This window comes from Somniosus microcephalus, chromosome 16 (genome assembly GCF_052327205.1).
Source record: "Somniosus microcephalus isolate GS21.2 chromosome 16, FLI_Smic_1.0, whole genome shotgun sequence".
NCBI classification, from domain to species: domain Eukaryota; kingdom Metazoa; phylum Chordata; class Chondrichthyes; order Squaliformes; family Somniosidae; genus Somniosus; species Somniosus microcephalus.
The window spans coordinates 24,185,783-24,210,484 of record NC_141002.1 but is presented as its reverse complement, the minus strand read 5'-3'; the positions used below and the strand labels follow the sequence as shown (position 1 = coordinate 24,210,484).

At 46.1% G+C, this 24,702-nt stretch overlaps 1 protein-coding gene across 4 annotated transcripts in view; it reads left to right on the top strand.

The window, feature by feature from the left end:
* yaf2 (YY1 associated factor 2) overlaps positions 1-24,702 on the top strand; it is a 196,653-nt gene that overhangs the window by 111,840 nt on the left and 60,111 nt on the right. Inside the window, exon 1 of one of the 4 annotated variants that reach the window (XM_086008688.1) lies at positions 10,613-10,910. The exons of the other annotated variants lie outside the window; for them this stretch is intronic. Coding sequence (XP_085864814.1) covers positions 10,744-10,910 — 167 coding nt within the window. The 5' untranslated portion in view covers positions 10,613-10,743. Of the gene's footprint in view, positions 1-10,612; positions 10,911-24,702 lie in introns of those variants that run through there. 4 annotated transcript variants of the gene reach the window in all.

The following is a 24,702-nucleotide window of genomic DNA, read 5'->3' as shown; positions in this document are numbered from 1 at the left end:
GCTTCTCTGGCTGAGCCTCAAAGCTTCATTTGACCTTCACCCATAAGGCCACTGGGGCAACAGGGCAATCATCTGATTTTGAAGGTGACCTGCTACTTGCAAGTAGATTTTTGGAAAGGGATACTGCAACTTGAAAAGCCTTTGCAGTAAAAAAATAATGTGCTAAATTTAGCCCTGCTTAAACTAGGATTTTTCTCTCCCCCCCCCCCCCCCCCCCCCCCCGAGGTAAATTCAGCAATTCTTTTAAAATTTGAAGTCTTAAAAGCAACCCTCAAAACCCTCCATGTAAAATTGGCACGAACACACTGCCCCCTCAAAAAAAAAATCAGTGAAAGCTTTATATTAGATTATCGAGATTCTTTGAGTGTTATGCTGCTGGACTACGTGATGATGCACCCACACAATGAGCAGCCTGACCGCTGATATAAACTGGTCGTCGCTGACCTTTATTTCAGTCATCCCTGGAATAAACAGCTACCATGTCACTTTCTGGTTTTTATTACAAATGAGGCTTGTGAAATTCAGATTTGGACTTTTTAAATTCAGATTTTGAGCCCTTCGACTGTTCAGAGCTTGCCCACACCCCCTCCCCATGTTTCTGGGAGGGGGTGGAGAGATGGTGCGGAGAGCTGAGATTTTTGGTGCCGGCTCTGCAGGAGGCTCATTGGACCCATCTGCTTCACTCCAGCTGGAAAATAGGCCAGTGCCTGGTTTGTGGGAACAGATGGCCTCTGGGGGGTGAGTGGGGGTGGGGAGGGAGGGTTTCCCACTGCAAATTCCTGTTTAGGGCAAATTAAACCAGATGTGCTCAGAAGAAGCAGAGTTTACACTAATGAGATTTGATCGAGGTCAAGAACAGGAACTGTCCCTAATTAACCCTTCGAGGACTACGTTTCCTCAGACACTGAATGTCAAATGTTTCCCTATCAGCTAATGGTAGGAGGTAGCCCAGAAATAATGCAATCTTAAAGGCTTGCACATAAAGAAACTACAACTCATTCTCCAATGCAACAAACATCCAGAAATAGCTCATATTTTATTTTAATATGTATCCTGGACAAGGAATATTTAAGCTGTACTCTTGGAATTTTGTGTAAACTTATGATTAGTACTTAAGGCATAAAGGAGGGGGTTTAAATATTTTTCCCATGAGAAGGTTATTAAAAGAATAGAATGAAGTTGCGTCAAATCACAATGTGCAAGAGGAAATTAGATAAACACTTGGAGAGAACTGTTACAGGGTATGGAAAAAGAGCAGGAAAACAGGATTAAAGTAGCTAACTGATTTGGAGCAAGTACTGGCACATGTACAAGGGATGGGAGTAGGCCATTCAGCCCATCAAGCCTGTTCTACTGCTTTGTTAGCCATGTGATGCGCTATCAATTACTCATAAAAGACTGAGAGTTAAAAGAGTAACTAAAGGCTTTTATTAACAAAAGAATGAAGGTCTGCCTCGAGTGGTTGACCGGTCCAGAATACAAAGGGGCTGGGGAGCAGTCACCTTTATACGAGGACTTGTGGGAGGAGTCAGCCAAGGCATGTCCAGGCATGTACACAGTGGAATACAAACAGTGGTTTACCACATTCACCCCTTGTTTAAAATTGAGTCCGGCGGGGTGAAGTGTATTAAAAGTTAGTGTATTGGAGTCTCTCCGGAGGTCTTGTCTGCCGCTGTGATCGGCGTGGCGACGGCAGGGGTAGTGGAGCTTCCGGCGTCGAGTCCCGCGTAGGCTGTGGCACAGGCGTGTCGTCCTCGTAGATGTCGAGCGGGTCACTGGGCCCAGGCCTGCCGTCTGCCGGGGCTGGATATCGGACCGTGGGGGGGGGGGGGTGGTAGTGAGTAGTGGGTTACTGCGGCCCCCGAGGGTGCAAGGTCTCTTATGGAGACTGTGTCCTCCCGCCCGTCCGGGTATGCAATGTAAGCATACTGGGGGTTGGCGTGGAGGAGGTCGACCCTCTCGACCAGGGGGTCCGTTTTATGGGTCCTCACGTGCCTTCTCAGTCGGACCGGCCCTGGGGACGTCAGCCATGGCGGTAGCGATGTCCCCGATGTGGACTTCCTTGGGAAGACAAACATTTTCTCATGAGAGGTGGCGTTAGTGGCAGTGCAGAGCAGTGACCGAATAGAGTGGAGCGCATCGGGGAGCACATCCTGCCAGCGGGAGGTTGGAAGGCCCCTAGACTTTAAGGCTAGCAGGGCGGCCTTCCAAACTGTCGCATTTTCTCTTTCCACCTGTCCGTTCCCCCGGGGGTTGTAACTGGTGGTCCTGCTTGTGGCAATACCCCTAGTTAGCAGGTACTGACGGAGTTCGTCGCTCATAAACGATGAGCCCCGGTCGCTATGGATATAGCTGGGGAAACCGAACAGGGTGAAGAGGTCGTTCAGACATTTAATGACCGTGGCACTGGTCATGTCCGGGCAGGGGATGGCGAACGGGAAACGGGAGTACTCATCAATAATATTGAGGAAGTACACATTGCGGTCGGAGGAGGGGCGAGGCCCTTTAAAATCAACGCTCAGGTGCTCGAAGGGGCGAGTGGCTTTTATCAGGTGGGCCCTGTCTGGTCTATAAAAGTGCGGTTTGCACTCAGCGCAGACTTGGCAGTTCCTGGTCATGGTCCTGACCTCCTCAATAGAGTAAGGCAGGTTGCGGGCCTTGATGAAGTGGAAGAACCTGGTGACCCCCGGGTGGCAGAGGTCATTGTGGAGGGCCCGCAGTCTATCGATCTGCGCGCTGGCGCAGGTGCCACGCGATAGCGCATCCGGGGGTTCATTGAGCTTCCCGGGCCGGTACAAGATCTCGTAATTGTAGGTGGAAAGTTCGATTCTCCACCTCAAGATCTTGTCATTTTTGATTTTGCCCCTCTGCTTGTTGTTAAACATGAAAGCAACTGAACGTTGGTCAGTGAGCAGGGTAAATCGTTTTCCGGCCAGGTAGTGCCTCCAATGACTCACAGCCTCCACAATCGCCTGGGCCTCCTTCTCAACAGCGGAGTGTCTGGTCTCCGGGCCTTGGAGGGTTCGTGAAAAGAAGGCCACGGGTCTCCCCGCCTGATTGAGGGTAGCGGCCAGGGCAAAGTCGGACGCGTCGCTTTCCACCTGGAAGGGGATGGATTCGTCCACTGCGTGCATGGTGGCTTTGGCAATGTCTTCCTTGATACGGTGGAAGGCTAAGCGGGCCTCTGCCGTCAAGGGAAAAGAGGTGGACTTGATCAGCGGATGGGCCTTGTCCGCATAGTAGGGGACCCACTGGGCATAATAGGAGAAAAACCCTAGGCACCTCTTCAGGGCCTTGAGGCAGTGGGGCAGTGGGAGTTCCATAAGGGGACGCATCCGGTCGGGGTCGGGGCCGATGACTCCGTGTTCCACAACACAGCCAAGGATGGCGAGGCGGTTTGTGCGGAATATGCACTTCTCCTTGTTATATGTCAGGTTCAGGAGTTGGGCGGTGCGGAGGAATTTTTCGAGGTTTGCGTCATGGTCCTGCAAGTCACGGCCGCAGATGGTCACATTGTCCAGATATGGGAAAGTGGCCTGCAACGCATTTTGATCTACCATCCGGTCCATCTCCCTTTGGAAGACGGAGACCCCGTTGGTGACGCCAAAGGGAACCCTAAGGAAGTGGTAGAGGCGGCCGTTTGCCTCAAAGGCAGTATACTGGTGGTCCTCAGGGCGGATAGGGAGCTGGTGGTACGCTGATTTCAGGTCAATGGTCGAGAAGACGCGGTACTGCGCGATCTGGTTGACCATATCAGCTATGCGGGGGAGTGGGTAGGCGTCCAGCAGGGTGTAGCGATTTATTGTCTGGCTGTAGTCGATGACCAGGCGCTGCTTCTCGCCGGTCTTAACGACCACAACCTGGGCTCGCCAGGGGCTGGTGCTGCCCTCAATAATCCCTTCCTTCAGGAGCCGCTCCACTTCGGTTTTAATGAAAACCCTGTCCCCGGCACTGTATCGCCTGCTCTTTGTGGCGATGGGCTTACAGTCGGGGGTGAGGTTAGCAAACAGTGGAGGGGGGGGGGGGTGACTCGGAGTGTGGAGAGGTTGCACCTGGTGCGCGGCGGGCAATTTGGGAGCTGCTGGCTGCAGACTGTGAGTGGGGGTAGGGGTCCACCGTACGCCATCGTAACACTTTTAAGGTGGCACTGAAAATCTAACCCCAGCAGGACCAGAAGTTTAAAATGATCGTACACGGTCCCGTCTACTACGAGTGTCACTACGCAGTAGCCGCCGATGTCCGCCGACTGGGACTCGGAGGCCATAGAAATCCGCTGGTGCGCAGGCAGGACTGGGAGAGAGCAATGCCGCACCGTGTCGGGGTGGATGAAGCTCTCCGTGCTCCCAGAGTCAAAAAGGCAGATTGTATCGTGGCCATTTAACTTAATTTCCATTGTGGAACTGGCCAGCTGGTGCGGTCTCGCTTGGTCCAGTGTAACGGATGCCAGCGTAGGGGTCGGTGTGTCGCTGCGGGTATCAGATGAGGCGGTGTTGGGGGCCTGCTGCGTTCCGGCTGTCGTCCAAGATGGCGGCGTCCGTGATCCCCATGTGGCTGGAGGCGTCCAAAATGGCTGCTGTACCGGTGGTTCGCACATGGCCGGGGAGGCCCAAGATGGCGGCCCGCATGGCCCACGCGGCGCTGCTGGGGTTCGGGGTGGCTTTGGCCCTGCAGACGTTAGCGTAGTGTCCCTTCTTCCCGCAGCCCGAGCAGATCGCGTTTTTCGCCGGGCAGCGTGCTCTGGGGTGTTTTGCCTGGCCACAGAAGTAGCATTTCTGGCCTTGGGGCACTGCTGTCTGGCCTTGGGACACTGCTGTGGTAGTTGGGCCGTTGCTGGGGTGTGGCTGGGGTGGCACGGCGCTATGAGGCGGTCCTACCGTGTCCCAGGCTGTCATTCCCCGCGGCGTCCACGGTGCAGAGGAGTAGGCATCCATGCCCCGGTAGGCTGCATCCAATGATGGTGCGAGTTCAGAGGCCTTGTTGAGGTCGAGGTCACTCTGCTCCAACAGTCGCTGTCGGGTGTAATTGGATCTGTGGCCCGCTACAAAAGCGTCCCGGATAAGTTCCCCTGTGTACACGGCGGCCTTTACATCCTTACAACCACAGGCCCGGCCAAGCACAGACAGTGCCTGAAGGTATTCCACGGTCGATTCCCCAGGCTGTTGTTTACGACTCCCCAGAAGGTGCCTGGCGTACACTTCGTTCACTGGGCGCGTGTACTGGTCCTTGAGGAGCTTGATAGCGTCCGCGTACGAGGTCGTGTCTTGGATGACCGAGTGCACTCAGTGGTTCACTTTGGAGGTCAGGATATCCAGTTTGTCCTCGTCCGATTTGATTGCTGCGGAGGCGGTCAGGAATTTTTCGAAACACTTAAGCCAGTGAGTAAACTTGGTGGATGAGTCTGCCTCCCGATGATCTAAGTCCAGGCATGCTGGTGTGAGGATCTTCTCCATTATAAAAATTTTGTTAATAAAATTGATGCGCTATCAATTACTCATAAAAGACTGAGAGTTAAGAGAGTAACTAAAGGCTTTTATTAACAAAAGAATGAAGGTCTGCCTCGAGTGGTCGACCGGTCCAGAATACAAAGGGGCTGGGGAGCAGTCACCTTTATACTCGGACTTGTGGGAGGAGTCAGCCGAGGCATGTCCAGGCATGTACACAGTGGAATACAAACAGTGGTTTACCACACCATGGCAGCTCTCTCTTAAATACTAATTCATTGCTCTTTTTCCCATGCGTATTAATCCGCTTCCCTTTTAAATACCTTAATTGATTTTGTATTTGTGTCCATTCCCCATTCTCACTACCCTCAATGTAAAGTCATATTTTTCTGGATTTGTTTTTAACTGGCTCGGATCTGATTTTAAGATTATGTCCCACTTCTGTGCCAAGGATTTTAAGATAAACTACATGCTGTTCATTAATTGCCAGCTAAGATTATCAGCCTTAAAACTTTAAAAAATCTGAGGAACAATATGACAGTTTAAAAGCCCAATGAATCTCCTTGTAGTTTTTTTTTATCGTTAAATTGATGTTGCAGCTCCTGTTTTTAGAGCCGGGTTCGAAGTTTCAGGCAGACTCGACTGATCTGTTTGACTGATCCGAACCAGTCCAACTGTTCTATAGGAAGGAGGGGAGTTTCAGCATTTCAGCCCTGCCATCCAGCCAAGAGCTGAAGTGATTTGGAGCCAGAGATTGTGTGGGAGCTGAGCAATGCCAGATTACCACATACTGTCATGTGTAAGTGGGAAACAATCAACAGCTTAATTCACCAGTGAAATTAATATGGTGAAAATATACTTGTCTCAGCAAATTGTTTCTATTAGATTGAGTAAATTGATGAACATAATGAAATTGAGCCAAATCTGTGGTAAAATACTTTTAAAGAAGAAGAATGGTTTGAATTTGGCCTAAGGCTGTTTAAGCTTGACGTATCGTTTAAGTGCTTATTCTTGGCATGCACGGCCCTTTTTTATAAGTTCTTGTTTTATTTTATTTTATCCTTTATTTAAACGAAGGTCAGTGTCTGTGATATCCAACGCATGCTGGGATAATCTGAATATTTGGAAACCTAATTCCAAATAGTAGTGCTGATAACGCCAGCAGAGAATGGGTAAAATGTATATGTGCTTTCTTTGTTTTAACAAGTGATTTTAACTGAGTCAAAAGGTTGTGGGTTCAAGCACCACTCCCAAGACACATAATCTAGGCTGAAATTGCAGTGCAGTACTGAACGGTGTCGCATTGTTGGAAGTGCCCTCTTAAGATGAGTTAAACTGAAACCCTGTCTGCTTATGCCAGTGGTTCAAGTGCATGTTAAAGACCCCATGGTGGAATTTGAAGAAGAGTAGGGAGTTCTCCCGGTTCCCCCCGACCAGCACCACCAAAAATAAACTAGTCAGTCATCTCATTGCTGATTCTGAGCTCTTGCAGTGTGTAAAATGGCTGCCGGATTAATCTACTTAACAGTCATTGCACTTCAAGGTAATTTGCTGTGCGAAGCATTACGAAATGTTTGAGAGATGTTATACGATGCTCTATTAATGCGAGTCTGCATTTGTTACAAATTGTGATTCTTGTTCTGACTTGCGTCTCCTTTTTAAGAAGTTAAATTTCTTCCTTTCATTGCACTTTTTAAAGTTGTACAACTATCTGCCCTTGTATAATGAGCACACGGTTCTTTGCTTAGAGCTGAAGTAACTGTGTTGTGAATTGATGGTGCGAACGCAATCTCATATCCTGTTCATAGGAGAAAATTGTTGAACAAATTAGCAAGTTGGTTTCTTGTTGCCACTTAACCAGAGTAAACTGTGAATAAATGAAACACATTTTGTTAGTGAATAATATTCATCCTGAATGAACTTGTACGTGGGTGCCAGAATGACAATACTCAGTCCAATATTTGAAGTTTTGGTGGTCAGCAAAATACTTATGGTCACCACCTGTCTCTTATCGTCCAACACCATTCCACCTGCTTGCCAACAGCCTTTGGTACCTCACCTGATCGGCCATTCTAAATATGGGCGGGGGGGGGGGGGTGGTGGCGGCGTGGCAATCAGCATAGCCGAGCCTAATCCTGCTTTCATCTGACATCCCCATGCATCTCCCAACAGGGGTCACTCGATAGTGATTAGGAATGGGATCCCTGGCTGAGACTTAATTTGCCATTGAAGTCTAAAGTACAGAGGAACTCGCTTTCCCAGTGGCCTGATGAGTTGGTCCAGTCTGTAGCTACGCCAAACAGGCCAGAGAACTTCCAGGAACAATCGGTTGTCTGTGTTTGGTTAGCTGATCTCGGTGGCCTTAGCAACCTTGGGATGGGAGGGTTCCCGCTCTCGATTGTCATCCTGAAGCCCATGTTGGAAGTGTCCTTGTGGCTATTGGGTGAGGAGAGAATGAGGTTGCCTGTGATGCCTCCCACATTAAACACCACAACACGCACCATGTTGACTCACACTAGCAGAATGGTCACTAGGCCAAAAGTACCCGAGAGAGCCCATGGATCCAGCATGAGGCAAGACCTTCAGGAGAGAAGGGAGAGGAAATACCGAGAGAAGGAGTCACTGCTAGTAAGACCTTTTAAAAACCTAACAAATAACAGAATGGAATCGAACAGATCAGATTTTTTTCTTTTTAGTGACTTGAATGTTGGTCAAGTCATTTCCAAAAAAGGCTTGTTTTTTGTGTGTTTATACAGTAGAAGCCATCACCAGCTGAACCAAGAGTGAATTGAAGCTGCTGTTCACTACAATAAACAAAGTAGGCCAGCAAATTTACACTGCGCTCTCTAAAGTCACCACAGGGAATAATTCTTACTTTCATCAAATCTTTGGGTTCAGCCACCTAGAAATTGTAGCTCTGTTGTCCTTGTCTCAACTCCTCCTATTGGTGAGTGTGATGGTGTTCTGGGGTTGTACATAAACAAGTCTTTGAAGGTGGCAGGACAAGCTGAGAAGGCTGTTAAAAAGGCTTATGGGATCCTTGGCTTTATAAATAGAGTACAAAAGCAAGGAAGTTGTGCTAAATCTTTATAAAATACTGGTTAGGCTCCACTGGAGTATTGTGGCCAATTCTGGGCACTGCATTTTAGGAAGGATGTCAGGGCCTTGGGAGAGGGTGCAGAGGAGATTTACTAGAATGGTACCAGGGATGAGGACTTCAGTTATGTAAAGAGACTAGAGAAATTGGGGTGGTTCTCCTTAGAGCAGAGAAGGTTAAGGGGAGATTTGATTGGGGTGTTTAAAATCATTAAGGGTTTTGATAGAGTAAATAAGGAGAAACTGTTTCCAGTGACACAAGGGTAGGTAACTAGAAGAGACAGATTTAAGGCAATTGGCAAAGGAACCAGAGGCAACATGAGGAAAAACATTTTTGCACAGTGAGTTGTTATGATCTTGAATGCACTGCCTGAAAGCAGATGACAGCAGATTGTCATAACTTTCAGAAGAGAATTTGGATAAATACTTGAAGGGGAAAAAATTGCACAGCTATAGAGAAGGAGCAGGGGAGTGGGACTAATTGGATAGTTCTTTTAAAGAGCTGGCACAGGCACGATGGACCTAATGGCCTCCTGTGCTGTATCATTCTATAATTCTATGAGTTGCTTGCAGTCTTTTGGCTCCTATTGGTGTGTGTGATGGTGTTTCGGTCGAGTTGCTTGTTGTCCTTGCCTCGGCTCTTAAGAGAGTGAAATGTTATTTTGGGAAAGTTACCTATTCTCTGTAGTGTATAACCAAAGAAGAATCTTAATCAATTTGATTGTGGTTGTGGTATTCGGTAGTTTTTTTTGGTTTGCATTCAGTAGTTTCAGTGAACAGTGGAGCCCAGGTTTAGAATTTAATTTTTAAAACCTGTGCAGCATTTGAATGTTACAAATCTGCAACTGTTGACCAAGAATAGGGTTCCCTCACTGTCGCCTGCACTTAAAACTATAAACTGCCTGTGGTGGAGGGCCAATTCTCATGGGTCTTACTATCTTTAGCCAGACTCAACGTCTCTGCTTCTGCTTCTGGTGTCTGGTGGAGATGTGCATTGAGGCCACTATAGCACCAATCTCCTTCAACACCGGCGCTGTAACGTAAAAGCACCTCAAACCACAGCACATCTTGCTGTGTGCAAATTGATTGCCACGTTTCCTACATTTCAACAGTAACTTCAGAAGTACTCATTGGCTGTACTTTGGGACTCTGAGGTTGTGAAAGGCGTTATATAAATGTAAGTCTGTCTTTCTTTATGCCAACAACGGACTTGAAATAAACATGTTCCTCTGCTACCTCATCAGCTATTGTGTCAATGCTGACAAATCATTTTAGCGCCCTTTTTTTTTCCACAGTACAATGGCTGATCGTGCCAGAAATGAGTTCAGCATTTGCTGATGAGTGGGTGGATGTTTTGGGAAACAATGTGGGAAAATTTAGGCCTGTTTATTTTTTTCCCCACATTGTCCTGATTGATATCAGTTGTGGGCTGTTTCATTCTGAGATAGCTAGCAGGATGACAAAGTAGAGTAGTTTTCATTATAACCTTTGAGCAAACCAGATGAATACTGAGCCATTGCCCCCTCCCCTTGCCCTGTCCAAAAAAAAAACTCTCTTGTAGAGGGTGAAATGCAAGGGAGAATAGTCAATTCCGCTGGCCTTCAGACCAGGTCTCAGTAGGGCTTGCAATCCATCCGGTCAGTTGCTGTTGTCTGTCTCTCTGTCTATCTCTCACTTTTTGAGCTTAAAATGACACGTGACGGTTTTGGAACCTTCTGTTTTGTAGTTGAAGATATCGATGGGGGTGGGACTTAATTGTTTGTTTGGTCCAGATTAGCCATGGAACAATCGCGATAGATTTGAACAATTGCAGTCACGGTGAAATCCATACAGAAGGACTGCTTTGCATTTTATCGAACTCTCTCTCTCTCTCTCTCTCTCTCTCTCTCTCTCTCTCTCTCTCTCTTCCCCCCCCCCCCCCCCTGCTCTTCCACCACCCCCTGCAATTTGACCATAGTTTCTGGGTTCACACTGAAGTCCACAAGCCCTTTGTGTGTCTATCTGTCTGCCTGTATGTGTATAAGTATCCTTATCACTGTTTTCTTGGTGGCTAAGGAGCAACTGGATGGAAGCTTTTTCTTTCTCGGGCAAAGTCTCTCATTCTAAGGAGTATGAAGCGTTTGGCAAGGTTCGTGTGAATCTGCCTCCTGCGCAATAACAGCTGAACGTGACAGGAAAGCAGATTCATCTGATTTCACTGGTGTCTATGATGTGTGCAAGAGGAATTTCAAACATCTCCTTGTTCAAGGTCCTGTTTTCTTCCAGCCAGCTGGGAAACGTTAAGGGTGTTTTCCCCCCCTCCCCGCAAAATATATCGACAGTGAACATCCAAGATGTAAACTGGAAGTCTTCTAGAAAATGCCACAGCCGCTGGTGAGTGATGTGGGAACTGTTAGTTAAATGTTGTCAAAGGAGCAGTTTGCTTTGATACAGTTATATTATGTAAACTCTAAGCATCAGAAAAAAGGGGACAAATTTCAATACTAGCTGATCTTTCTGTGGCGTATCTCACAGGGTAGTCTGGGATCTGGAGGTATTTAGAAGCAGCTGCCAATCTATAGAAACTTTCCTTAACAAATAACTTCCATTTGACCCCAGGATGTGTCCAGTTAGAGCACTTCTTCCTAAGGAAGCAGTTGAGTAATGGCCTTAAAGAGAAAGATCATACTAAACATTGCTCCATTTTAGCAACTAACCACCACAACTGTGCTTAAGCCCCGAACCCCCCCCCCCCCACCCTTCAGATTCCCCATGAGTCAGCCAGTACTTGAATAAAATTTGCTAACTAGGAGTGGGCAATAAATGCAGCGTTAAACCACATCCCGAGAACATTTTTTTAAACTTGATTTAGTTGGTAATACAATCAGCTCCTGAGTCAGAAGGTTGGGATTCAATCCCACAACAGAGCTGGGCACGTAATCTAGGCTGACACTTCAATGAGGCTTTAAGCCGAGGCTCCGTCTACCTGCTCAGGAGAATGTGTAAGATCCCATGGCACTGTTCGAAGAAGAGCAGGGCATTCTGTTGGTGTCCTGGCCAGCATTCTCCCTCAACCAACACCACCAAAAACCGATCAGCTGGTCACTTGTTCATTTGCTGTTTGTGCTTAAATTGGCTATTGCCTTAGCCTGCAAGACAATAGTGACTACACTTCAAATGTAATCATTGGATGTAAAGCACTTTGGGACATCCTGAGGACCAGGCAGGTCCACAGTCACAGTACTCTGTACTGGCAATTTTAACTGATTATATTCCAGTACTTTAGGGTCCACTTAGCTTTGACTCTGCCAGCCTATGCCAAAACTCGCAGGACTTTGGTAAGTGGAATGTGTCCCTATGAAGAGAGAGTGCATTCCATATTGGGCAAAGTCTGTGTGTAGATTTCTCAGTAGCTTGATTGAGAGACTTCTAAATGGGGTGATGGGTTTCCACACATCAGATACCCAGCTGACCAAAAAAGGTAATATCGGTCAATTAGGTCAAGTGTGATGTCCAAGTGTGGTGGGCAAAGCGCAGAGTCTTAATTTTCTCCCTGTACTTTGTGCTTCATGTATATCCCCGGCAATTTTATACCTGGGTTTAAATCCTTTTTAGATTTTTTTTTTTTAATTTGAAGGAGAAGGCTTTCAGATGAGACCAATTCCATGACTGGCCTCTGCACATTGCCCACAGCTTTGTAAAATATGTTGTAGAATGTATATTTTTTTAATGAGCACTTTTTTTAGTTTTTGTTCTAACACTGATTCACATGAGGCAGAGGTACAGGTACCACATTTGACCTTGGTGCCCTGGGTTAGGAAGGGGGAAATTAGCCAGGGTTCATGCACCTGATTGCTTTGTAATGACGTCTGCTGGACATTGGGTGAAGATCGGATTGGGCTCCTATCTTGATGCACCCGACCACCTGCACCCCCGCCTCACTAACCCGCGTTGGTAATGATCATACATGGGTAAGGTACTGGTGGAAGCCTAGCACTAATGGAGAGCTACCCCAGCAAGAAACTAATGCTTTATAGAAATTACTGTCAACTTCAATCGCACCCCTTCAGACTTGGAGCTGTTTACAGGAACGGCACTCCTGTAAGTAGAAGTAAGAATCATAACAACTTACAGCACAGAAGGAGGCCATTTGGCCTGTCCTGCCTGTGCTGGCTCTTTGAAAGAGCCGTCGTGCTTAGTCCCACATCCCCGTTTTTTGTCCTTAACCCTGTAAGTTCCTCATCTTAAAGTACTTGTCCAACTCCCTTAGAACAAGTTGTTAGACTTCATCTCCTATGCTCACCATCTCAATCTCTTGCTACTTCGTTAGGTAGGCTGGCTTTTACGTGAGGAGTATGATTACATATTGCAACCATAATACAAAGTAACAGTCACATTTATAGGGGACTGTGTGATGCAGTGGCATCTTAGATTCTGCCCTTTCACTTCTGGAACCTGGCTTCAAAGCTAACCCAGACTGATGGGGGAAAAAAAAGTCTCTCCTGTCTGCTGGTTGTAAGGGGCCTATGTCATTGAGTGTGCGCAGCCTTCATACAGTTCCTGGTCTACATGGACTAACACAGAACTGGCACTAAATTCACTTGAAGAAGCTATGGGATGGCCAGTGTGGGATTTGTGGGAAAGTGACATATTAATACAGTGAAGAACATGGGTGTTCTTCTGAGATTGGAGACGAGGCATGCTGTTGAGGCAGAGTAGAGGGGGTTTCACTCTGCATCCAACCATGCTTCACCACCTCTGGAAGTGCTCAAGGGAGATGGGAGCAGTCTGAACCAGGAAGTCTTCCGTTTCCCAGGAAGATCCAAATCCTGATGAAGGTCCAAACCTGATCATAAAATTTCGATCCACATCTCACTGTGTACAAGAGTCATAATCCAGTCATATTTGCAAATAAGCATTGCAAGCTTTCCCTCTTTAAGAATGAAAAGTGCTCGCCTTCAGTTTTTCTTTCCACCTCTGCCGAGCGTTTTTAACTTCAAAGACGTGATGGGCCGTTTTCACACGACCTACCGAGTAGACAGTAGACACTTCTTTCCCAGAGATGGCTACAGACATGGGGAATTTCTGTGCCTCTTTGCCTATCCAAATCCCTGTCCTTAGTTCAGTGTAATCGTTTTGTGCTGCAGTTCACCGCACTAACACGTTTAGCAAAACTTGCCCCTTGTAAATTGGCTTCACTGCGCCATTTGGTTTCTAAACAATGACCTCTTTTGACGAGTGGGTCAATGTGAAGGGGATGGTGCAGATTTAAAAATCTCGCTCACAGATCACAGTTTCACTGGAAGCCATTATGTATGCTGTGCTCGGAGCAGCATCTCCCCGACACAATACATTTTAATTGGAATTTGCCACAGCCACATTCCCCAGGGGGGTTTTCTCCTGAGTGATTCATGCGACTGACGGATCTCGACAGACCTGCTGACAAATACAAGACTTTTTACAATTGAGTAATTCCACCCCCCCTCCCTCAAATCAAGATGGCTGGTGTAGATTCAAATTGCTTGTAATTTATAGTGGATAATGTTTATTCTCAGCTTGTTTAAAACTTAGTGCTCTTGCCATTTTTTGCAGTTTGTGGGGAGTCTGTGCAGTATATTTTAGCACAGTTGTACTTGGCAGCCGCACATCAAGGATGATGGATATTATAAAGGGTTTGCAAGGAAAAATGTAATTATACTGCAATTTGCTGGATTAAGGCAGTATTCCCTTTTGTTAGTGTTGGGCTGGCTGATTTATTTCCTTGGATTGATTCAGATTTTAAAAATGCAAATCAGAATACCTTTTTATGCTTTTTTAAAAATTATGTTTAAAATACATATTTTAGGAACGCTAATTAGGACACTTCATGAAAGTTACATCATAAGATTCACTGCCAAGCTCAAACAGCAATGGCTCTGTTCGGGAGGGTGGAGTGTGAAAGAAAACAAACCACAAGAATCTAGATTCGATTACTACTGTGTACTGAACTAGCTGATCTCAGCTAGGGTGGCAATGGGGATGCTACAATCAATCTCGATGCCTCTTGACTTAGGAATAATGACCCGGGGCTTCTCTTCTGCCCTCCCGAGAGAGGATCACTATCTAGTGACCCCTGTTGGAAAATGAGAGTATTCAGAAAAGGACAGTATTGGGCTTGGTCGTGATGCCACCCGTAGTCAAACGGCTTGCTGGCTCTTCCTGTCGAGACTAGATTGTTGACATTTGGTTGAGGTAGGGGAACGCAACTGGCTACATTGCCAGTTCTCTTTAGGCCTGTTTAACCATACCCCAGGAGGCATCAGTGCTTTCAGGCTAGGAGAGAACTGAAAAAGAAGAACTTGCAATCAATTAACATTTAAATTTTAATCACTAGGTTTTCTGATGAAAATAAATCTCATACATATTCCTTCTACAAGAAAAGATAATTAGGGTTGAAAAAGCCCATGCCATTTTTTTTTAATGTGTCGGTTGGTTGTTTGATGCACATTTACTCATCATCATGTTTAAAAATCTCCAAACCAAGCTACAGAGGAGTTGACACTGGTAGAGTTTCTGTTTGCCTGATACTAAATTCACACGCTTGTCCCACGCTCGCCCCACACGCATCCCACTTACCTAAGCCCACAGAATGTAGGCTCAGATTGGCAGAGCCCAGACCGGTCTCCCCCACCCACCGGCCACTTGATTCCCGCTGTGCACATGGCTACTGCTGGAGTTTAACCCAGTTGGAGGTCATTCATCTCAATCACATGACATCACTGCAGGAGTTCCTCAGGGCAGTGTCCTAGGCCCAACCATCTTCAGCTGTTTCATCAATGACCTTCCCTCCATCATAAGGTCAGAGGTGGGGATGTTCGCTGATGATTGCACACTGTTCAGCACCATTCGAGACTCGTCGGATACTGACGCAGTCCGTGTCCATATGCAGCAAGACCTGGACAACATTCAGACTTGGGCTGACAAGTGGCAAGTAACATTCGCACCACACAAGTGCCAGGCAATGACCATCTCTAACAAGCGAGACTCTAACCATCTCCCCTTGACATTCAATGGCATTACCATCGCTGAATCCCCCACTATCAACATCCTGGGGGTTACCATTGATCAGAAACTGAACTGGACCAGCCATATAAATACTGTGGCTACAAGAGCAGGCCAGAGGCTGGGAATTCTGCGGCGAGTGTCTCACCTCCTGACTCCCCAAAGCCTTTCCACCATCTACAAGGCACAAGTCAGGAGTGTGATGGAATACTCTCCACTTGCCTGGATGAGTGCAGCTCCAACAACACTCAAGAAGCTCGACACCATTCAGGATAAAGCAGCCCGCTTGATTGGCACTCCATCCACCACCTTCAACATTCACTCCCTCCACCACCGGCGCACTGTGGCTGCAGTGTGTACCATCTACAAGATGCACTGCAGCAACTCGCCAAAGCTCCTTCAACAGCACCTTCCAAACCCGCGACCTCTACCACTTAGAAGGACAAGGGCAGCAGACGCATGGGAACATCACCACCTACAAGTTCCCCTCCAAGCCACACGCCATCCTGACTTGGACCTGTATCGCCATTCCTTCACTGTCGCTGGGCCAAAATCCTAGAACTCCCTTCCTAACAGCATTGTGGGTGTACCTACACCATATGGACTGCAGCGGTTCAAGAAGGCGGCTCACCACCATCTTCTCGAGGGCAATTAGGGATGGGCACTAAATGCAGGCCTAGCCAGCGACGCCCACATCCCATCAATGAATTAAAAAAAAGTTAAAACTGCACAGACGTTCCAAAGCTCTTTATGGCCAATTAAGTACTTTTGAAGTGTAGCCACTTGTAATGTAGGAAATGCAGCAGCCAATTTGCGCACTGCAAGGTCCCACAAACAGCACTGAAGTAAATGACCAGATAATCGGGGGGGTTTTTTAGGTGTTGGTTGAGGGATAAATGTTGGCCAGTAACATAGGAACAGGAGTAGGCCATTCAACCCCTCGAGCCTGTTCCACCATTCAATGAGATCATGGCTGATCTGCGACCTAACTCCATATACCCACCTTTGGCCCATATCCCTTAAACCTTTGGTTAACAAAAAGCTATCAATCTCAGATTTAAAATTAACAATCTAGCATCAATTGCCGTTTGCGGAAAAACATAGAAACATAGAAATATTGAAGATAGGAGCAGGAGTAGGCCATTCGGCCCCTCAAGCCTGCTCCGCCATTCAATGTGATCATGGCTGATCATCCAATTTCAGTACCCGGTCCCTGCTTTCTCCCCATACCCCTTGATCCCTTTAGCCTTAAGAAATATATCCAACTCCTTCTTGAATCTATTTAATGAATTGGCCTCTACTGCCTTCTGTGGTAGAGAATTCCACAGGTTCACCACTCTCTGGGTGAAGAAATTCCTCCTCATCTCTGTCCTAAATGGCCTACCCCTTATCCTTAGACTGTGACCCCTGGTTCTGGACTCCCCGACCATTGGGAACATCCTTCCTGCATCTAGTCAATGCAGTCCTATCAGAATTTTATAAGTTTCAATGAGATCCCCTCTCATTCTTCTAAACTCCAACGAGTACAAGCCCAATCGTCCCAATCTCTCCTCATACGTCATTCCTGCCATCCCAGGTATCAGCCTGGTGAATCTTTGCTGAACTCCTTCCATGGCAAGAACATCCTTCCTCAGATAAGGCGACCAAAACTGCACACAATACTCAAGGTGTGGTCTCACCAAGGCCCTGTACAACTGCAGCAAGACATCCTTGTTCCTGTACTCGAACCCTCTCGCTATGAAGGCCAACATACCATTTGCCTTCTTAACCGCCAGCTGCACCTGCATGCTTACCTTCAGCGACTGGTGCACAAGGGCACCCAGGTCTCGTTGCACTTCCCCTTCTCCCAATCTATTGCAATTCAGATAATAATCTGCCTTCCTGTTTTTGCCACCAAAGTGGATAACCTCACATTTATCCACGTTATATTGCATCTGCCATGTTTTTGCCCAATCACCCAACCTATCCAAATCATCCTGGAGTTTCTCGGCATCCTCCTCACAGCACACACTCCCACCCAGCTTTGTGTCATTTGCAAATTTGGAGATATTACATCCAGTTCCCTTGTCTAGATCATTAATATATATTGTGAATAGCTGGGGTCCAAGGACCGATCCCTGCGGTACCCCACTAGTCACTGCCTGCCACTTGGAAAAAGAGCCGTTTATTCCAACTCTTTGCTTTCTGTCTGCCAACCAGTTCTCTATCCAAGTCAGTACCTTGCCCCCAATCCCATGTGCCTTAACTTTACACGCTAATCTCTTATGCGGGACCTTATCGAAAGCCTTCTGAAAGTCCAAATACACCACATCCACTGGTTCTCCCTTATCTATTTTACCAGTTACATCCTCAAAAAAATTCCAGTAGATTAGTCAAGCACGATTTACCTTTTGTAAATCTATGTTGACTTTGTCCGATCCTGTCACTGTTTTCCAAGTGCTCTGCTATTACATCTTTTATAATGGACTCTAGCATTTTCCCCACTACTGATGTCAGGCTTACCGGTCTGTAATTCCCCATTTTCTCTCTACCACCTTTTTTGAATAGTGTTTCCAAACTTCTACCACTCTTTTGTGTATGGAACTGTTTCCTAATTTCACTCCTGCAAGGTCTGGCTCTAATTTTTAGACTATGCCTCCTAGTCCTAGAATCACCAACCAGTGGAAATAGTTTCTCTCTATCCACCCTATCTGTTCCCCTTAATATCTTGAAAACTTTATTCAGATCAGCCCTTAACCTTCTAAATTGTAGGGAATATAACTCTGTAATCTCTCCTCGTAACTTAACCCTTGAAGTCCGGGTATCATTCTGGTAAACCTACGCTGCACTCCCTCTAAGGCCAGTATATCCTTCCTAATGTGTGGTGCCCAGAACTACTCTCCGTACTCCAGGTGTGATCTAACCAGGGTTTTGTATAGCTGTGGCATAACTTCTACCCTCTTATATTTTAGTCCTCTAGGTATAAAGGCCAGCATTCCATTAGCCTTTTTGATTATTTTCTGTACCTGTTCATGACATTTTAGTGACCTATATACCTGGACCCCCAAGATTCTTTAGACATCCACTATTTTTAGCTTTTCATCATTTAGAAAGTAAAAACTTTGGAAGATTATAGTTCAGGCATCTGCAAGGTGCTCACCTAGTTCCTTTAAAACTCTGGGATGGAAACCATCTGGTCCTGGGGATTTGTCACTCTTTAGTGCCATTATTTTCTTCATTACTGTTATTTTACTTTAATTTTATTGAGTCCCTGTCCCCGATTCAGTATTAGTTTCCTTGGGATTTCCGGCATGCTATCCTCTTCTACTGTAAATAGTGACGCAAAGTAATTATTCAACATGTCCGCCATTTCCTCCTTATCATTAACAATATCACCGCTTTCAGTTTTTAAGGGGCCAACATTGCTCATGACTACCCTCTTTTTCCTAACGTATCACAGAATCACAGAAACCCCACAGTGCAGATAGAGGCCATTTCGGCCCATCGAGCCTGCACCGACACATATCCCACCCGATCCCTGTAACCCCTACACCAACACATATCCCACCCTATCCCCATAACCCCACGTATTTAATCCCCCTAACACTAAGGGTCAATTTATCATAGCCAATCAACCTAACCCGCACATCTTTGGACTGTGGGAGGAAACCGGAGCACCCGGAGGAAACCCACGCAAACACGGAGAATGTGCAAACTCCACACAGACAGTCACCCGAGGCCGGATTCGAACCCGGGTCCCTGGCGCTGTGAGGCAACAGTGCTAACCACTATGCCACCATTAGTAAATGTAAAAATTCTTCATATTGATTTTGATATCCCTTGCAAGTTTCTTTTCATACTCCTTTTTTGTAGCTCTTACTATGGGCCGGATTTTCCAATCGAAGACTTCCTACGGGCGGATGCCTCTGATTGGAAAAAATCTACGCACTTACCTGCTGGCTCCGTAGATCCCAAGACTTCTGATCCTGGGCCTCTCCTGGTCCGTGCTGCAGAGGCCCAGGTATCCCAGGTGCGCAGGCGGTTCACAAGCGTCCCTGGGATCATGTGGGGATGGGGAACCAATCAAAGAAGGGAATCCCCCGTCACACTTTTGACAGGTCTCTATGCACAGATCTGTCAAAAGTATGAATGGGGATCACTTAATTTATTTAATGTTTAACTTTTTTTAAATCACGTATTTAAAATTAGTTAAAATTACATTAAATTAAATATTTTAAACAAATTTGATTTTTTCAAAAAATAATTAAAGTTTTTAACGGGGCTAAAAATAAACTTACCTTTTCTAAAAGTATTTTCAAATTATAAATGAGTGGGGAAAAATATATATATTTATTATACTCTTATGCTGGTAAAAGCAGGCCTTACACACGCTTTTACTAGGCATAAGATTTTTAAAGGTTTTCAGTGGGCAGAGGTTGTGCACAAAGTGGAACCCCCCCCCCCCCCCCCTGCAGAGGCCCTTCTCCCAGGCAGGCGGATGATCTGTCGAGAGGATTCTTGACAGATCAGAAGTGCCGGGTTTTAGTGCATGCACTTCGCATGCCTGAAACCGGCACTTGTGAGGCCCCTTTGTGTGCATACACACCTTATACGCACCCGTGGGGGTCAGACTATCCGGCCCAATATGTTTTGTGACCCTTTGCTGTTCTTTGTATCTTTCTCATTCGCCAGGATCTGTGCTATTTTTTGCATTTTGTACGCTTTTTCTTTTAGTTTTATGCTGTCCCTTACCTCTTTAGTCATCCATGGCTGTTTTTTTTGGTAAGTAGAACTCTTGCCCCTCAGGGGTATAAACTGGTTCTGTATCACCTTAAAACCTTAAATTCTTTTTTAAGCATCTCTCACTGATGATCTGTCATTTTACCCATTAACAGATTTGCCTGGTTTACTGTGGACAGTCTCTGTCTCATCCCTTTGAAGTCGGCCTACCTAAATCTAGAATCTTAGTAGCTGTTTCACGTTTCTCCCTTTCAAACGTTACATTGAACTCGATCATGTTATGATCACTATTGGATAAATGTTCACGCACAGTTAAGGCTGTTAACTAAATCTGGCTCATTACTCATTACTAAATCTAATATGGCTTGCCCCCTTGTTGCCTCTAGGACATACTGTTGTAGAAAACTATCCCGGACACACTCAAGAAATTCACTACCTTCCTGACAGGTGCAAGTCTGCTTATCCTAATCTATATGAAAGTTAAAATCCCCCATTAAAACCACTCTGCCTTTACTACATGCTTGTCTAATCTCTGCATTTATACAATCTAGCACTTCACAGCTGCTACCAGGGGGCCTATACACAACTCCCACTGCAGTCTTAAATCCTTTCCTATTTCTTAATTCAACCCATAAGGTCTCCACTGGCTGCTTACCTCTCTTTAAATCCTCTCATCATTGAAATGATTTCATCCAAGTGACACCAGGGGAACTACCCTGCTCTTCTTCGAATAGTGTTGTGGGATCTTTTACATCTACCTGAGTGGGTAGACAGGGCATCGGCTTAACATTGCATCCAACAGATGGCACCTTCTACAGTGCAGTGCTCCCTCAGTACTGCACTGAAGTGTCAGCCTAGATTTTGTGCTCAGGCCTCTGGAATGGGACTTGAAACCTAAACCTTCTGACTCAGGTGAGAATGCTACTGCTGAGTCACAGCTGACTACCCATTTGTGGAATTGCACCCCATCAGGAATCAGTGTTCAGAAACAGAAGGCTGAAAATGAGGGGATAAAAAATGACATTCATGTCCCCACAATTACTCCTGCCAACTTGTAGATGACATTCTTGTATTTAGCAGCTTTGCTCCTAATTATCTCTGACTCCGAGGCGACAGTGCTAGCGCTGAGTTAAAGCTGACACATCTGCAGGGTTATCTGGAGCCAAGTGGAATGATTCCCAGACCCCAGTCAGAGATCTGCCCTTCCAGGTTCTATTAATGAATCAGATTAGCTGATCAAGCATCAGTGGTATCCTAGAATACTGCAGACTGTCTGGCTTAGGCATTGTATTACTAAATCTGCCAGAGAGTAGACTTGGAGGCCTGGTAATGGAAGTTCAGAACCATCATGGAGTACTTCAATCCCAAAGAGGCCTGGCTTATCTCCTCCATTCTCTATCCTAGGTGAATCATCACTAGTTGCTCATTAGGCAACTGACAGCATGGGTTTGAGCCCTTACGAGGTGGACAGGAGGTCTCAAGATCATCTTAGTAGCAGCCAGCTGGTCACCATCTTTCTAGTCGCAGCATGCTCCATCAGAGATGTTTCCATCAGTTGTAGGTGGAGTTTCAGCCACATCTATTTGCATCTCTGCAACCCAAGCATCATAGAGAAGTTAAAACTGGAAATACTCAGCAGGTCAGGCAGCATCTGTGGCGAGCGAAACAGAGTTAACGTTTCAGGCCGTTGACCTTTAATTTTGGCAATATAGAGGTGAGGAAGTGATACTTCAGTTGTACAGAGCCTTACACAGAGTACTGCATTCGGTTTTGAGCATCATGAAGAATATATTAGCATTGAAGTCGGTACAGCGCAGATTCACCAGAATGATACTGGGGTCAAATTATGAGGCAGGTTGCATAAACTTGGTTTGTACTCCTTTGAGTTTAGTCAGCTAAGGGGTGATCTAATCCATGTGTTCAAAATGGTAAAGGGATTCAATAGAGTAGATACAGCGAAACTATAGTGGGGAACCCAGAACAAGGGGAATCGGTTTTAAAGTTAGGCCAGTTAAGAGTGAAATTAGGAAGCATTTTTCATCCAAAGGGTAGTGGAAATCTGAACTCTCCTCCCCCGAAAAGCTGTGGATGCTTGGGGTCAATTGAAATTTTCAAGACTGAGATTCATAGATTTTTGTTGGGTAAGGGTATCAAGGAATATAGAGCAAAGGCTAGTAAATGGAGCTAAGGTACAGATCAGCTATGATCTAATAGAATGGCGGAACATTGAAACGTATAAAATTCTGACAGGGTTAGACAGACTGGATGCAGGGAGGATGTTTCCCCTGTCTGGGGGGTCTAGAACGAGGGGTCACAGTCTCAGGATACAGGGTAGGACATTTAGGACTGAGATGAGGAGAAATTTCTTCACTCAGAGGGTAGTGAACCTGTGGAATACTCTACCACAGAAGGCTGTGGAGGCCAAGTCACTGAATATATTTAAGAAGGAGATAGATAGATTTCTAGACACAAAAGGCATCAAGGGGTATGGGGAGAGAGCGGGAATATGGTATTGAGATGGAGGATCAGCCATAATCATATTGAATGGCGGAGTGGGCGCGAAGGGCCAAATGGCCTACTCCTCCTATTTTTCTATGTTTCTGTGTAACAGACTCGAGGGCCTACTCCTGTTCCTGTGAAGTAGACAGCAACCCTGGATGCATGAGCATGTGTTGTTGCATCCAGCCTCCAGGTAACACTGTCCAGCAGCTATTGTCCCAATTTCTAAGAGTTTCCTCATCAGCTGTATGATGGACATCTGCCTTCAGCATGGTAGGAGTGCCTATGCAGGGCAGATTGTAATGTAACCAGTCGCCTTAACATTCGGCATTCAAGACCACTGCCACAGGCCAGTCGTACTGTAACCAGCTGCTTAATTCAGGACCTCGTGAGGGGTTTTGTCAGAGACGTGCACACTGAGGCTGACCAGCTCACCAAGTAAGCCAGTGATTAGTCATTATAGGCCAGACCTCTTCCTGCAACCATCTACTCTTTTTTTTTTGTTGCCACAAATCCAGCTCATCACTTGGTCCTAGATCTCAGATGGGCTGGAGAAAGTCTTTTCTATTGCAGGCTTAGCTCTAAACCACGAACAACAACTGTTTGGACACATGTCTTTTACTCCAAGCTTAACCTGTATTGGGAATTTGCTGCCATGTAGAAAGACCAAAGTTACACATCACCTCTTCTCAATTTGGTCCCAAAGGACTGTGCCCAGGCTAAAGCTGGCAACCTACAGGATCGCAAGGAACAGATGTGAATCAGCAGTTGGGACAGATATCCTTTGTATCTTCCAATCAATACTTTTGAGTTCCCCTTTTGAATCACGCACTTGAGGGAACTCGTGGCCATATACCACTCGTTAGCTCATTTTTTAAGATGGCGCATTAGATCCCCAGGTGAGTTTGGTAACAATACTATCATCTGCAAAAAAGAGCATCACAATTCATTTAGAAATCCTTGGAACCATGCACTGTGATACCCTCCCTTTCAGTGCCATCCAACACATCATTAAGACACTGAATAGGGCTGCTGATGATGAACAACCTTGCCTCACTCCAGTTTTGAGAGAGATTGGTCCAGTGGGTCTTTTGTCCACCTTTACACGGTTTTTGGAGCTGGAGTACATATCGTGGGTAAAATTCAAGATTTGATCATGTACTCCTACAGCTTCTCGTACCTTCATGGGGGCTACTTGAGGCTCGGGATTAAAAATCAGGAAATACAGCGATTGTGTCTTGATGGCAGCGCTACTTTTGCACAATGAACTGAAGACAGTCTCGTCTTCTGACCATTGTAAATAAATGAAAGTTCTTGCAATATTTGTGGGAAAGGGCTAGTAGGTCTTAGTATAATGCATTGAACTCTCCATCTCTCTCTCTCTCTCTCTCTCTCCCTTACAATAGCATGAGGGGTCTGAACAGAGTAGATAGAGAGGAACTGTTCCCATTGGCAGAAGAGTTGAGAACCAGAGGACACAGATTTAAGCTGATTGGCAAAAGAACCAAAGGCGACGTAAGAAAAAACTTTTTTACGCAGTGAGTGGTTAAGATCTGGAATGCACTGCCTGAAAGGGTGGTGGTGGCGGACTCAATCTTTTCTTTCAAAAGGGAGTTGGATAAGTATCTGAAGGAAAAAAATTTGCAGGGCTACGGGGAAAGGGCGGGGGAGTGGGACTAGCTGAGTCGGCACGGGCTCGACTGGCCGAATGGCTGCCTTTTGTGCTGTAACCATTCTATGATTGTATTAATTCAGTATTGTGCAGTTTAGGAGCATGTGAGCAGATCAGTAGGTTTGTCTTCAGTTCTGCAACATTTGCTGTGGTAGGTGATGAGCTGAGGGCAACAGCACTAAAACAAATGCTAATTTAATAGGTGCAGCCACACAGTTTAAAATATAAAAAAGCCAAACACTTCATTCTGCTCAG